This window comes from Lepus europaeus, chromosome 15, assembly GCF_033115175.1.
Source record: "Lepus europaeus isolate LE1 chromosome 15, mLepTim1.pri, whole genome shotgun sequence".
NCBI lineage: Eukaryota > Metazoa > Chordata > Mammalia > Lagomorpha > Leporidae > Lepus > Lepus europaeus.
In genome coordinates, this window is record NC_084841.1 from 95,286,552 (window position 1) to 95,301,877 (window position 15,326).

General features: G+C 46.4%; 1 protein-coding gene across 4 annotated transcripts in view; it reads right to left on the reverse strand.

Moving 5' to 3' along the window:
- The window catches only part of POLK (DNA polymerase kappa), a 71,664-nt gene that overhangs the window by 27,541 nt on the left and 28,797 nt on the right, over window positions 1–15,326 (reverse strand). For all 4 annotated transcript variants that reach the window (XM_062212567.1, XM_062212566.1, XM_062212565.1 and 1 more), the window contains exon 3: window positions 14,751–14,870. In XM_062212567.1, coding sequence (XP_062068551.1) covers window positions 14,751–14,870 — 120 coding nt within the window. The remainder of the gene's footprint in view (window positions 1–14,750; window positions 14,871–15,326) is intronic.

Genomic DNA, 15,326 nt, shown 5'->3' on the forward strand with positions numbered 1-15,326 from the left:
TGCTTGGGATGCCCACGTGCCACTTCAGTCTCCAGTTTTGAATCCAGACTCTGCTTCTCATCAGCTCCTGCTAATACAAATGCTGTGAGGCAGTGGTGATGGCTCAAGTAGGTCCCTGCCACCCACGTAGGAGACCCAGACTGAGCTCTGGGATCACGGCCTTGGCCTGCTCTAGCCCTGTCTCCTGTAGGCATTTCGGTAGCAAAGCAGTGGACTGAAGAGCTCTCTCTCTCTGTCTCTGCTTCCTAATAAACTAAAAAGGGAGGGGCCGGTGTTATGGCACAGTGGGTTGACACCCTGGCCTGAAGCGCCGGCATCCCATATGGGCACCAGTTCGAGACCTGGCTGCTCCACTTCTGATCCAGCTCTCTGCTGAGGCCTGGGAAAGCAGTAAATAATGGCCTGAGTCCTTGGGCCCCTGCACCCGCGTGAGAGACCTGGAAGAAGCTCCTGGCTCCTGGCTCCTGGCTTTGGATCAGTGCAGCTCCAGCCATTGTGGCCAATTGGGGAGTGAGCCATTGGATCGAAGACTCTCTCTCTCTCTCTCTCTCCTCTCTGTGTAACTCTGGCTTTCAAATAAATAAATAAATAAATAAATAAAATTAAAACGGTAAAAAAGGGGGGAGTTCATTTAGCAAACACACTTATTCTTCACTGTGCCTTCTCTGTGGCCTGCTTCTAATGCTAAATTGCATTTTCCAATCTTCTCTGCAGCTGAGGCTGGCTGTGTGACAGGTTTTTGAGTTTTCTTGTTTTCAGATTTATTTATTTATCTGAAATGCAGAGTGACAGAAAAAGAGGGGGAGAGACAAAGAGAGAGATCTTCCATCTGCTGGTTCCCTCCTCAAATGGCTGCAATGACTGGAGCTGGACCAGGCCAAAGTCTGGAACCAGGAACTCCATCTGGGTTTCCCACACGGGTGGCAGGGGCCCAAGTACTTAGGCCACCTTCTGCTGCCTTCCCAGGTGCATTAGCAGAGAGCTGGAACAGAAGTAGAGCAGCCAGGAAGACCCATACTGGCACTCTGATATGGGATGCCAGGGTTGCAAGAGGCTATTAACACGCTGGGCCACAATGCTGAGTAACGTTGTGATCTATGTGGTATATAGTTGTGGAAAGTATGAAAGTAAAATCATGAGAGGAGAAAGCAGTCAGAAGAGCTGGAGCAAACAAGTACAGGGAGCAGGGCCTGGTGCGCTGCAAGCCGAGGACGTGCAATCTGCACCCAGACCAGTAGGGAGTTCGGTAACAAAGCAGTCAGAACAGTGTGGGCATTTGGCACAGTGGTTAAGACACCCAAATCCCAGAGTGCCTGGGTCTGAGTCCTGACTCTACTCCTGATTCCAGCTTCCTAATGCACACCCTGGGGGGTTAATAGTGATAACTCAAGTGACTGAGTCCTTGAATTGGCTCTTAGCATTTGGAGAGTGAACAGATGGGAGCTGGCTCGATGGGTCTGTCTCTTCCTGCCTCTGAAATAGATAAATTAAAACAATAAGAACAGCAGGCAAATACAGGGAAAGCAGCCCAAATAAGCAAGTGGGGTGATCTCTGGAAGCAAGCAAGTTTCTTCCACGGTGGAGAGCCACAGTGGTCCAACGTGGCTTTTCTCTCTCTGCTGTACTTCAACCTTGTCTCCACTCTGCAGAGCTGCAGGTTACAAATGACAAGTCCTCTTTTGGACACAGTCACCCCAAATTCTACTTGTCCCCAGCAGCCCCACCTCTGTAGAGGGCACGGATGGCCAGGGTGCTCGATGCCTCCTCAGGCAGCCCTGGGGTTCAGACACCTCTCCTAGCTCTGTCACAAGCCATCCGGGGCCAGCTCACAGATTCTCTAGGTAACTTAACTCGACCTCTGTCCTCCGAGGCACAGAATTTATGTTCTCGTATTTGTTTTCCTGCTCTAATTATACATGTGTTGTAGTAGGTACTAAATTCCAAGTTCCTTCAAAAGATCTTAATCTGTCTTTGAATTCTTTCCCTAAAGAGACATGGGGAGGGGCGACAGGAATGAAATTTACAGTGCTGTGTAAAAGTTGGGTAAAAAAGAAAAAGCAGTATTAGTAGAGAAGCTGTGAAGGCAATCTTCTTGTAGTGAAACGTGATGTCATAGAACTTGCCAATCGTATCCAATTTGTCATCTGAATTTAGCCTTATTTGCTGAAGTATCTCAATGATGAACTAGGGGACTGAGCATCCTGACAAGATGTACACAGATTACAAAGAGTAATAACAACTATTCCATATTCATCCAGAAAATATGCCCAAGATACAAGATTCAAGAGAGAACGAGGAATCAGCCTGACAAGAAAAGAATAATAAAAGCAAACCCCCCCGGGCAGGGGTCCTGCTCGTCTTCCACACCGCACTGACCCTGCCCTTTCCAGCCCATTCTCCTGTACAGCGCGTGTGCAGTGCCAAAGGGCAGCCTTCCCAGCAGAGGACTCACACGTTCCGTTTCCTTTACTGTGCTCACTGCTCACCCCCGCCTGAACTCTGTGCATCTCCAGATAGGCACCACACACCACTGAAGTCTTCATGCTTTCCTAGTTTCCATTTTCCCTCACAGCTTTCAAGTTCGGATCTGAGTCTCTAACATGGACACTGTTCCTCTTGTCACCATTGTAAACGGACGTGTGCTCCAGGTGTTAAGAAATAGGGCTTTGGGGGCTCGGCTGGTTGAGTCCCTGCCACTCACATGGGAGACCTGGATGGAGTTCCTGGCTCCTGGCCTCAGCCTGGCCCACCCTGGCTGTTGCAGGCATTTGGGGAATGAAGCAATGGATGGAAGATCTCTGTCTGTTCCTCTTTCTCTCTTTTTGCCTTTCAAACACATAACTAAGAAAAGAATAAGAATTTGTTCTGGATCTAAGAACTGACACTCATTAGTTACGTGAGTGTGGGCAACCTGACCCTTCTCATCCTTACTTTTCTTATTTGTAAAGTGAGACTAAGCCTCACCTAGAGGTTTATTGAAAGAATTAAAGAGGCAGACACCCACAGAATGTGTTTATCCTGGGATATGAAAAGGGTTTAATATAACCTGTATAAAAGTCTCAGTGATATTTACTGCACATATTATATGAGCCACGTAATAGCCAATGCTTCCTAGGTCTTCTCACGCACTATGACTCCGGTCAGAAGGATCTTCATTATCACTCCAGTTTCACAAAAGAGGAAGCCAAGCTTGATAAGAGAAAGTGACTTGGCCTTGAGTCACAGGGCAGCAACGCCAGCCCTAGGCCCTGGGTCTCACAGCTAGGCAACTCAGCGCTAGTCTAAACCCACATTCCTCCAAGACTGTGCTTTTTCCATCAACTTATGATATGCTTCCTTCAAATAGATTTTAAAAAGCTTTACCACTGAAGTAAGTTCAAACTGTTAGGGAGAAAGAAAGATATTAACCTGGGTTGAGTGAAGGGGGCTGAAGGGAAAAGTCAGGAAGTTCATATAGGAAGAAATGCAGCAGCCTGGCCAGCAGCCATTTCCACGTCAAACCCATGTCCTGTAATTTTGTTAGGGTCCAAGTCCCACCCATGTCCTGTTAGTCTTGTTAGGGTCTCTGCCTTCCCCCTGGAGACTTCTCAGGAGAATCCTTCTGGCCCAATGCCAAGGAGGCTATTTGGTGTGATAACACTGGATAATAAAACTTTGGGAGGAATTTCACACCCAGAAAGCCCTCTGTCCAGCAATGTCTCAGAAGAATGAGGGGCAGGGAGAAAGAAGGGAAAAAGTGGCCCCCACACCCTTATAAACCGCAGTCGGAAAGAAGGTGGGTGGCGTGTCGGGTGAGCTGCCTCACCGCACTTTGCTTGCTTACCCCCCTCTGTCTCACGTCTGAAATTCTCTCCTTACGGGGGACAAGGACCTATTCTACATGTCTCCAGTAACTAAACCAATCTCTAATGATGTATTTTGAATTTATATTACAGCTTATTTACTTTAAAAAAAAACCCAGTTCCATTACATCTAGGAGAGTATTTCAGAGATAATGTTTTTCATCTATTATTTCCCTAGCAACTATCGAATAAATCTGGGTTAATAAAGTGAACTGATTTTCCCATCAGCTGTCATTGAGTGTACCATGGATCTCTGTCTAGCCAATCCACTGGTCCCTAGGAAGTTAGACATGAGCCTGTGTGGGCTCAAGGAAATCAGAGCTTCTGTGGAAAGGAATGTAGCAGCCTCTAGCAGCCTCAGAAGCACAGTTTGGAAGCCGCCCAATATTATACACAACAAAGTCCGGCCCACACCCTGCTAACTTGATAGGTGGTCCCAGGCTTCCCCATGAGGAAAGCTCCCGAGCGGAATCCTCGGCCCAGGCCACATGGGTTAGCAAGCCTGACTACACTGGGTGATGAAACCTTCACAGACTTCCTGCTGAAACCCTCCCCACCCAGGGTCAAGTGGACTGTCCAGTCTGATCATGGTCGGCAATAAAACTTTGGGAGGAATTTTACCTACTTCTTACCCAGCAAACTTTGTCCAGAAGAGGGAGAACAGGACCCCATTCCCTAACAGGCCGCAGTCTGGATGTAGACTGTGCACTCAGCTCTCAGTTCTTTCACCTGGTCTGTCAGGTGTGTTCTTTCCATTAAGCAAACCATACAACCTTACTTTCCCCAGTCTGAGTGGCTGGGACACTCTCACTCTCAAATTCCATCTGGGGAGGTGCCCGTCCGTCCTGATGGACGCCCTGCCCCATTAAACCCCACCACCTTGCTGACCACTCATCTCCATTTCATGTCTGAATTCAAAGACAAGAACCTTTATCCCACTCATCTCTGCTAACAATTCTAAGATATCTTGGCAGTTGTGAGATGACAGTCCCTTTAAGAATTCTCATGAGGGTGGGGTAGGTTAGAGAATTCTGAATAAACACCTGGGAGTTCCTGCCTGCAGAGTTCCTACCTCAGCTCCTGTCCCAACATGTGGAAAAAAAAGCCTAGAACTTGGAAATTTTAGGACTCTAAAATAGGAACATATTTCCCTTGAAAACATCTCTGTTCTCTTCTTGACTCCTTAGGACTTCCTCAGTCCCCTCCCATTTACACAGTTTCTTTCGGAGGAAACTCAACAAATGAAACAATCAACATAAAACACATTTCCTGCCATTTCCATAGCAGAAGGAGCCAGGGAGCCTCCCATGAAACAGGCAACCAAAACCTGGAACAAAACCCTAAGTTTCATCCATACTGGAGGGTGTTTTCTGGTCCTCCAGATTATAAGCATACTTAAGGCTATGGACTTTAGAAATAGCATGATAGCAAAAAAAATTGTTAGCTAGCACCATTCGTTTATATTGCACCTTTACATTTTTAGAAGAGATATTTAGATACTACATATTCATAAGACAACAAAATGTCCAGAAAGTATACTGCTCAAGGATTAACATAAATTTTAAAACAATGTAATTGTGAACAGAATGAAAAATTACAAAAAAAAAAAAAAAAGTCTTGAGAGCAGGCATTTGGGCTACCTGCCTCTGGCTCTGACTGTAGCTGCCAGCTTATGCAGCCCTGGGAGGCACAGGGGATGGCTCAAAGCATTGTCACCCAGGCAGCGCCTGCAAGAAATACTTAAACTTCAATCCCCTCTTTGAGAGCAGGACGCCTATTGGTCAGAAGTTACCCCCTTAAGCTAACCATCCAGGATCAGTTAGACCCACTGTGGCTACCTGAGCTACCCCCCAGGACACCTCAAACTTCACTATAATCCAATTTCCATGCTAAACAACACTCCTACCACGCATGACAGTCGTCAGTCACCATGACAACCTCAGCAGGCAGATACAAAAAGAAAGAAGGTGGCTTCCCTCTTCTGAGAATGACTCCTCCCCTTTCCCAGAAAAGCAATGACTATTCCCCTGCTCTTTTGCATGTCCACCCCCCCCCATCTGTTGCCCAATATCTGTGACTCTATGGTGCAGTAGGTGGAGAAGCTGATGTGATAGCGAGCTGGACTCCTCTCCTCCCTTCCTCAGCAATACATCTGTGTTGTGGATGCTCAGCTTTGGTTTCCTCATTGGCTTCAAGACACTGCAGGTAGCTCCCCCCACCACCCCTATACTCCCCCACATACACACCCCCACCAAACCCACACCCATACCCACACCCCAACACACTCCCACACACATACACACCCCCACCAAACCCACATCCATACCCACACACCCCACTCATCCACCCACACACTCCCACACACATACACACCCCCATCAAACCCACATCAATACCCACACACCCCACTCACCCACCCACACACTCCCACACACATACATACCCCCATCAAACCCACATCCATACCCATACCCCAACACACTCCCACACACATACACACCCTCACCAAACCCACACCCATACCACACACCCCACTCACCCACCCACACACTCCCACACACATACTACCCCCATCAAACCCACATCCATACCTACACACCCCACTCACCCACCCACACCCCCACCAAACCCACACCCATACCACACACCCCACTCACCCATCCACACACTGCCACACACAGACATACCCCCATCAAACCCACATCCATACCTACACACCCCACTCACCCACCCACACCCCCACCAAACCCACACCCATACCACACACCCCACTCACCCATCCACACACTCCCACACACATACATACCCCCATCAAACCCACACCCATTCCCACACACCCCACTCACCCACCCCCACCAAACCCACACCCCTACACACTCCCACACACATACACAGCCCCACCAAACCCACACCCATACCCACACAACCACCCCCACCCCACCCATATATATACTCCCTCCAAACCCACCCATACCCACACCCCCACACACATACACAGCCCCACCAAACCCACACCCATACCCATATATATACCCCCTCCAAACCCACACCCATACCCACACCCCCACACACATACACAGCCCCACCAAACCCACACCCATACCCTTACCCTCACACCCCCCCCACATACACACCTCCACCAAACCCACAGCCATGTCCACATCCCCTCAATACACCCCCGTCACACACACACACACACACACACACCCCTCCATACCCCACCCACCCACACCCACATACACACCCCCTACCACACACACCCCACATACATACTCCCACCATACATACACACACATATACACACCCCCACCCATACCCACATACATTCCCACCACACCCCCATACACATACACACCCCTACCACATTCACATACTCCACTCACATTCTACATACTCACATACTCCTACACATACACATACCCTCACCACACAAACACACACACATACATCCACATATACACCCCTACCACACCTACACCTACACATATCCACACCTACTCACACCCCACACCCATACACACCCCCCACACATACATACCCCCCACCCATACACACACCCATACCTCACACACACACACGCCCAATACCCCCTTCACCCACACCCACACCCACACTTCCACTACACACCCCACACTCCCCCATATACCCCCAACACATACATACCGCACACACACTGCACACCCATCCAGATAACAACACCCCCATACCCACACTACACACACACACCCACATCCATATACCACACATACATCCACATACACACCCATACTCACACACCACACACACACACATACACACCTGCCATGGGCTCTCAAACAGGAAGGCAGCACTGGCACCCTTGCGGGAGACCAGATCCTGGCTTCAGCATTGGCTCAGCCCAGCTGTCCTAGGCATTTGAGGAGTGAACCAGTGATAGGCATTCTGTCTCTTGAAGAAAATAAACTTCAAACATTTTTTTTCAAATAAGGTTGAGAAATGTGATAAAATTATGCTTAAGTTTATTTGGAAGTGATGGTGCATGGGAAAAGCTTAAAGAAGAGTTATGAATATCAGACTATATTTTAACAGTTTGGTAATTAAACTGCATGATATTGATACAGGAAAAAATTCCATTGATTAGAAAAGAGAACAGAAATAAATCAAAGAACAAACAATGAGAAATTGGTGTTTGGAGGTGCCTCATTTGAACTGGGTAGAGAAAGGATTCAGTAAATGGTATTAGGACAAGTGACTTACTAGTTAGAAAAAATAATACCATTTAGGGAGAGTATAGTATCATTTAAGAAAGACTCCATCCCTCATATCAAAACAAATACCAAATTGACTAAAGATCTGAATTTTTTTTTTTGACAGGCTGAGTGGACAGTGAGAGAGAGAGACAGAGAGAAAGGTCTTCCTTTTCCATTGGTTCAACCCCCAATGGCCGCTGCGGCCGGCACACTGCGCTGATCCGAAGCCAGGAGCCAGGTGCTTCTCCTGGTCTCCCATGCGGGTGCAGGGCTCAAGGACTTGGGCCATCCTCCACTGCCTTCCCGGACCACAGCAGAGAGCTGGCCTGGAAGAGGAGCAACCGGGACAGAATACGGTGCCCCAAGTGGGACTAGAACCCGGTGTGCCGGCGCCGCAAGGCAGAGGATTAGCCTATTGAGCCGCGGAGCCAGCCAAAAGATCTGAATTTAATAAAATCTATAAAAACACTAAAGGAATGTATATGGTTTGGGAATAATTTTTCAAGTACAACACCAAAGTCAAGAAAAAAGAAAGCATTAAAAACATACTGTTGCCAGAACTAATAAGTGATTCTAACAAGGTTGCAGGACATAAGGTTAATATACAAGAGTTGATCACTTTCCTACGTACCATAAATGAGCAACAGAAATTCGAAAAAAAAAAAAAAAAAAAACCATAATGCATTTACATTAGCACCACCAAAAATTAAATACTTAGGTGTAAGTCTTACAAAATATGTGTAAGATCCTTATGAAGAAAGCTTCAAAACTCTGAATAAAGAAATCAAATAACTAAATAAGTAGAAAGAAATTCCATGTTTATGGAAAGGAAAATTCAATAATGTCAAGAAAACAGCTCTTCCCAACTTTATCTATGGATTCGATGCAACCTCAGTGAAAATCCCAGCAAGATATTTTATGAACACCAACAAACTGATTCTCAAATTTATATGGAAAGCGAAAAGACCCAGAATAGCAAATACAGTATTGGAGAAGAGTCAAAAGAAGGACTGACACTGCACAACTACAAGACCTACTATAAAATTACAGGGATGAAGGCAGCGTGGCTATTGGTGGGGACGTAAACTACTATAACCATTAGGGAACAGCACAGAGATTCCTAAGGAATCTAAAAACAGATCTTCCATGTGACCCAGCCATCCCATCCTGGGATATACACGCAAAGGAAATGAAATCAGCCTATGAAAGACTTACCTGAACTCTCATAGTTACTGCAACTCAATTCATAATAAATAAGTAAGCAACCTAAATGTCCATCAACTGAAGACTGGATAACGAAATGTGGTATATACACATGATGGAGACTACTCGGCTTGAGAAAAGAATGGAATCCTGACTTTTGCAACAAAATGGATGAAACTGTAGATCATTATGCTTAGTGAAATAAGCCAGACCCAAAAAGACATATATCATATGTTTTCTCTGTTTTGTGGTAGCTAATACACAGATAGAGTATAAAAAATCTTAATGTATATCAGTGAAACTGACGTCTTTGGATTTGATTAGTGCTTATGGAACTTGTCCATTTTCCTGCTGAACTATGGTCTTTTTACTTGTTGAATTCTTTATTTAGTGGGAGGACTGAGCCTTTGAGTATAAAGTAAATTAAAAGCATGTTATTGCTAAAATTAGAAAAAAAAAAGGAAGAAAGGGGGAGGAAATGGGGTAGGGAGGGAGGGAAGTATCATTACATTCTTAGAATTGTATCTATGAACTACTTTAAATCTGTTCACTTTATATTAAAAACAAAATGTGGCCGGCGCCGTGGCTCAACAGGCTAATCCTCCGCCTTGCGGCGCCGGCACACTGGGTTCTAGTCCCGGTCAGGGCACCGATCCTGTCCCGGTTGCCCCTCTTCCAGGCCAGCTCTCTGCTGTGGCCAGGGAGTGCAGTGGAGGATGGCCCAAGTGTTTGGGCTCTGCACCCCATGGGAGACCAGGAGAAGCACCTGGCTCCTGCCATCGGAACAGCGCAGTGCACCGGCCGCAGCGCACCTACCGCGGCGGCCATTGGAGGGTGAACCAACAGCAAAAGGAAGACCTTTCTCTCTGTCTCTCTCTCACTGTCCACTCTGCCTGTCAAAAAAAAAAAAAAAAAGTAAAAATTAAAAAAAAAAAGAAAATGTGGTACTGGCAAAAGAACACACAATTAGATCAGTGGAACAGAACAGAGAGCGCAGAGTAGACGCACATAAATATAATCAACTCATCTTTGACAAAGAGGCAAAAGAAATACAATGGCGAAAGGACAGTCATTTAGCAAACTGTACTAGAAAAACTGGACATCCACTTATCAAAAAATGAATCTAGACATAGATCTTATACCCTTCACAAGAATTAAGTCAAAGTGGACCACAGATTTAAGTCTAAGACACAAAAATACAAAATCCCTAGAAGATGGGAAGGGACAAAGCCTAGATGACTTTGGGCTTGACAGTGACTTCCTTGATGCCACCTAAGGGCACAAGCATGACAGAAAGAATTGATAAGTTGGACCTTCTCAAAGAATAAAAAGATAAGCCACAAACTGGGAGAAAATATTTGCAAAACAAATATCTAATACAAGATTGTTACCCCAAAAATGCAAGCAACTCTTAAAAACTCAACAGTAAAAAAATTAAGAAAAAAAACCTCATCATTATAAAAACACCTTGGCTGGTGCTGTGACTCACTTGGCTAATCCTCCGCCATCCCATATGGGCGCCGGGCTCTAGTTCCGGCTGCTCCTCTTCCAGTCCAGCTCTCTGCTGTGGCCCGGGAGGGCAGTGGAGGATGGCCCAAGTGCTTGGGTGCCTGTACCCGTGTGGGAGACCAGGAGGAGGCACCTGGCTGCTGGCTTCAGATCGGCATAGCTCCAGCTGTTGTGGCCATTTTGGGGGTGAACCAATGGAAGGAAGACCTTTCTCTCTGTCTCTTTCTCTTTCACTGTCTAACCCTATCTGTCAAATAAAAAAAATACCTTAAAAGAAAAAAGGAAGGAAGGAGGGATAGAAGGAGGGAGGGAAGTATCATTATATTCTTAGAATTGTATCTATGAGTGGCTGGTGCTGTGGCATAGTGGGTAAAACTGCAGCCTACAGTACTCGCATCCCACATGGATGCTGGTTTGAGTCTCGGCTGCTCTATTTCTAATTCAGCTTCTTGTTAATGTGCCTGGCAAAGCAGAAGATGACCCAAGTACTTGGGCCTCTGCACCCGTGTGGGAGACCTGGAAAGAGCTCCAACCTCCTGGCTTCGATTGGCCCAGCTCTGGCTGTTGTGGCCATTTGCGGAGTGAACCAGCAGACGTAAGACCTCTCTCTCTCTCTCCCCCTCTGCCTCTGCCTCTCTGTAACTCTGCCTTTCAAACAAATAATTTTTTTTTTTTTGGACAGGCAGAGTGGATAGTGAGAGAGAGAGAGAGATAGAGAGAAAGGTCTTCCTTTTTGCCGTTGGTTCACCCTCCAATGGCCGCTGCGTCAGGCACATTGTGCTGATCCGAAGCCAGGAGCCAGGTGCTTCTCCTGTTCTCCCATGCGGGTGCAAGGCCCAAGCACTTGGGCCATCCTCCACTGCACTCCCGGGCCACAGCAGAGAGCTGGCCTGGAAGAGGGGCAACCGGGATAGAGTCCGGCGCCCTGTCTGGGACTAGAACCCGGTGTGCCAGCGCCGCAAGGCGGAGGATTAGCCTGTTAAGCCACGGCGCCGGCCTCAAATAAATTTTTTTTTAGTTTTTTTATTTTATTTAATTAATTAATTTATTTATTTATTTTGACAGGATGAGTGGACAGTGAGAGACAGAGACAGAGAGAAAGGTCTTCCTTTGCCGTTGGTTCACTCTCCAATGGCCGCCGCGGCCAGCGCACCGCGCTGATCTGAAGCCAGGAGCCAGGTGCTTCTCCTGGTCTCCCATGGGGTGCAGGGCCCAAGCACTTGGGCCATCCTCCACTGCCTTCCCGGGCCACAGCAGAGAGCTGGCCTGGAAGAGGGACAACCGGGACAGGATCCGGTGCCCCGACCGGGACTAGAACCCGGTGTGCTGGCGCCGCAAGGCGGAGGATTAGCCTGTTGAGCCACGGCACCGGCCCACAAATAAATATTTTAAAAAAGAATTTTATCTACGAAATACATGATTTATATTAATTTTAAAAAAAAGAGTATTGCAGTGAAAAGAAAATAACCTAATTTTTAAACGGAGTGAGACTCTAACCAATACCTCACCAAAGAATCCACACAGCCTATGTGTTTGAAGATGCACTGGATCATGTGTCCCCAGGGAAATGCAAATCAAAGCCACAGTGAAATACCACTCTACTGTATGTCCATTAGAATACCCAAAGTCCAGGGCAGTGACAACGCCACACGCTTGCAGATGTGCACCAGGACTTCTCATTCACTGCTTGTGGGAATGCAGAATGCTATAAGCACTTTGGAAGAGAGTTTTGCAATTAAAAAAAACTAAACTTATTCTCACTATTTGGTCTGGCAACTGTACTCCTTACTATTTACTCACAGAGAGAAAACATATGTACATATAAAGCTGCATAAGGATGTTTACAGTAGCTTTCTCAAAACTGTCAAAACCCAGAAGCAACAAGACATCCTTCATTCAGTAGAAGAAAGGATAAATAAACTGCGGTACATCCAGACAGCACAGTAATATGAAGCATATAAGAGAAATGAGCTATCAGGGTGGCACTGTGGCATAGCAGGTAAAGTCACCACCAGTGGTGCTGGCATCCCATATAGGCGCTGGTCTGAGTCCTGGCTGCTCCATTTCTGATCCAGCTCTTTGCTATAGTCTGGGAAAGGAGTGGAAGATGGCCCAAGTGCTTGGGACCCGGTACCCACATGTGAGACCTGGAAGAAGCTCCTGGCTCCTGGCCTGGGATTGGTGCAGTTCCGGTCACTGAGGTCATTTGGGGGAGTGAACAGCAGCTGAAAAACCTCTCTCTCTCTCTCTCTCTCTCTCTGCCTCTGCCTCTCTATAACTCTGACTTTCAAATAAATAAATACATTTTTTTTAAAAAAAGAAAGCTATCAAGCTTTTTTCACAGCTATCAAGCTGTGAAAAGATGTGAAATTCACTTAAATGCATACAACTAGGCAAAATAAGTCAGTCTGGAAAGGCTATATGATTCTAACTGTATTTGTAAGTCACTCTGGAAAAGGCAAAACTATGGCAAGCGTTCAAAGATCAGTGGTTTCCAGAGGTGGGGATGGTGCTGAGGAGGTACAAACAGGTGGAGCACAGAGGTTTAGGCCAGTGAAAACTACTCTGGAGGATACTACAAAGTAGGTCACTACAGTCTGTCTAGATTCCCTGAATGCACAACACCAGCTGTGAGCCAACTCCAAACGTCAGCTTCTGGGGACAATGTGTGGCAGTGTTAGGACATCGACTGCAACCACAGACCCCTACTCTTGGGTGAGTGTGGCAGCAGGGGAGACTGTGCCTCTGTGGGCAGTTTCACTGTGAACTTAAAAACTGCTCTATAAAATCTTTAAAAATATATATTATATATTGCTCGGTTTGATTATACAAATATTTAAAATCATATAGGAAAAAATTCCTGCAAACTTAAAAGGCAAACAACGTATTGGAAAACTATTTACAACAAAATGGCAAGGAAAAAACTGCTCAACACTAAGATCTTATAAATGTAGAAAAACTGTAGAAATGTGGGCTTTGGATATTGTTGTGAACACTAGCTGAACCTCCAAACCCATTCTCGCTTCCTTCCATATAACAGGTTTTCAGCTGAGTGCAAGGTACCCACTGAGAACATGCTGACGACACCTGCTGCAATTAGGAGGGGCTGTCACTCCCAACTCCTGCCAAAACCATGTGGACTGAAGTAATGTGCACAAGCAACTTCCTTGTCACTTCTTTAATAAAAAACTACTTGTCTCCAACTTTTCCCCCTCTCTTTCATAGCAAGTGATGGAACATGGACTGGAAATAATTAAGTTCTGTCAGTCTAGGTAAGGATAGTTCCAGGAAATGATGGGACAATATGACTTAAAGAACCTGGGTGGGCATTTGGCACAGCAGTGAACACACAGCTTGGGATGCTGCATCCCGTATCAGAATGCCTGGGTTTGAATGTCAGCCTAGTTCCTGGTTCCAGTTTCCTACTATGGCACAACAAGACGCAGCAGGTGATGGATCAAGTACTTAGGTCACTGTCACCCATGTGGCAGAGCAACTGAGAGAGAGTGAGAATGAGTGAGAGAGAGAGAGAGAGAGAGAGAGTGAGAATGAGAGTGAGAGAGTGAGAGAGAGAGAGAGAGAGAGAGAATGAGAGTGAGAGTGAGTGAGAGAGAGTGAGAGTGAGAGAGAGTGAGAGAGAGTGAGAGAGAGAGAGAGAGGTCTTCCATCTGTCAGGGCTGGGCCAGGTTGATGCCAAGCACCCACAACTCCATCTGGGTCTCCCACACGGATGGCAGGGGGCCAAGAACTTGGACCATCTTCTGCTGCCTTCCCAGGTACATTAGCAAGAAGCTGGATGAGAGGCAGATTAGTAGAGACTCAAACTAGCACTGCAATATGGAATCCAGGGGTCCCAAATGGCAGCTTAACCCACTGAGCCACAATGCTGGCCTTATGACTGCAATGTATTTTAACTGTCAATTACTACTCTATCAGCTTCCACTTAAATCAACAGTCAAATTAATACCTGTAGCTGTGCTTTCCTTAGCTGCTGGTTGGTAATTTGAGCTTTTTGCTGCAACATTTTTTCAATTCGTTGGTTAACTTGCTTTTCCTTCTTGAGCTCATTTCCATAAAATCTAGATCCCTGTGGAGGAAAACAAGACAAAGTATAAGACAAAGGTGTGAAGGAAAGCGTCTCTGTAGGATGTCTAACATGGTGGCTGAGAGTACAGACTGCAATCAGAAAGTCCACACTAGCTCAGCTCTGGGGCCGGTGTTGTGGCTCACAGGTTAACCCACTGTCTGCAACGCTGGAATCCCAACTTCACCTTTCTACATCTCAGTTTCCTTCTGTGTGAAATGAATTTATTCATTTAATTTTTAAGATTTATTTATTTATTTGAAAGTCAGAGTTACACAGAGAGAGAGAGAGAGATCTTTCATCCTCTGGTTCACTCCCCAATTGGCCGCAACGGTCAGAACTGCACCGATATGAAGCCAGGAGCCAGGAACTTCTTCCAGGTCTCCCATGCAGGTGCAGGGGCCCAAAGACCTTGGCCATCTTCTACTGCTTTCCCAGGCCATAGCAGAGAGCTGGATA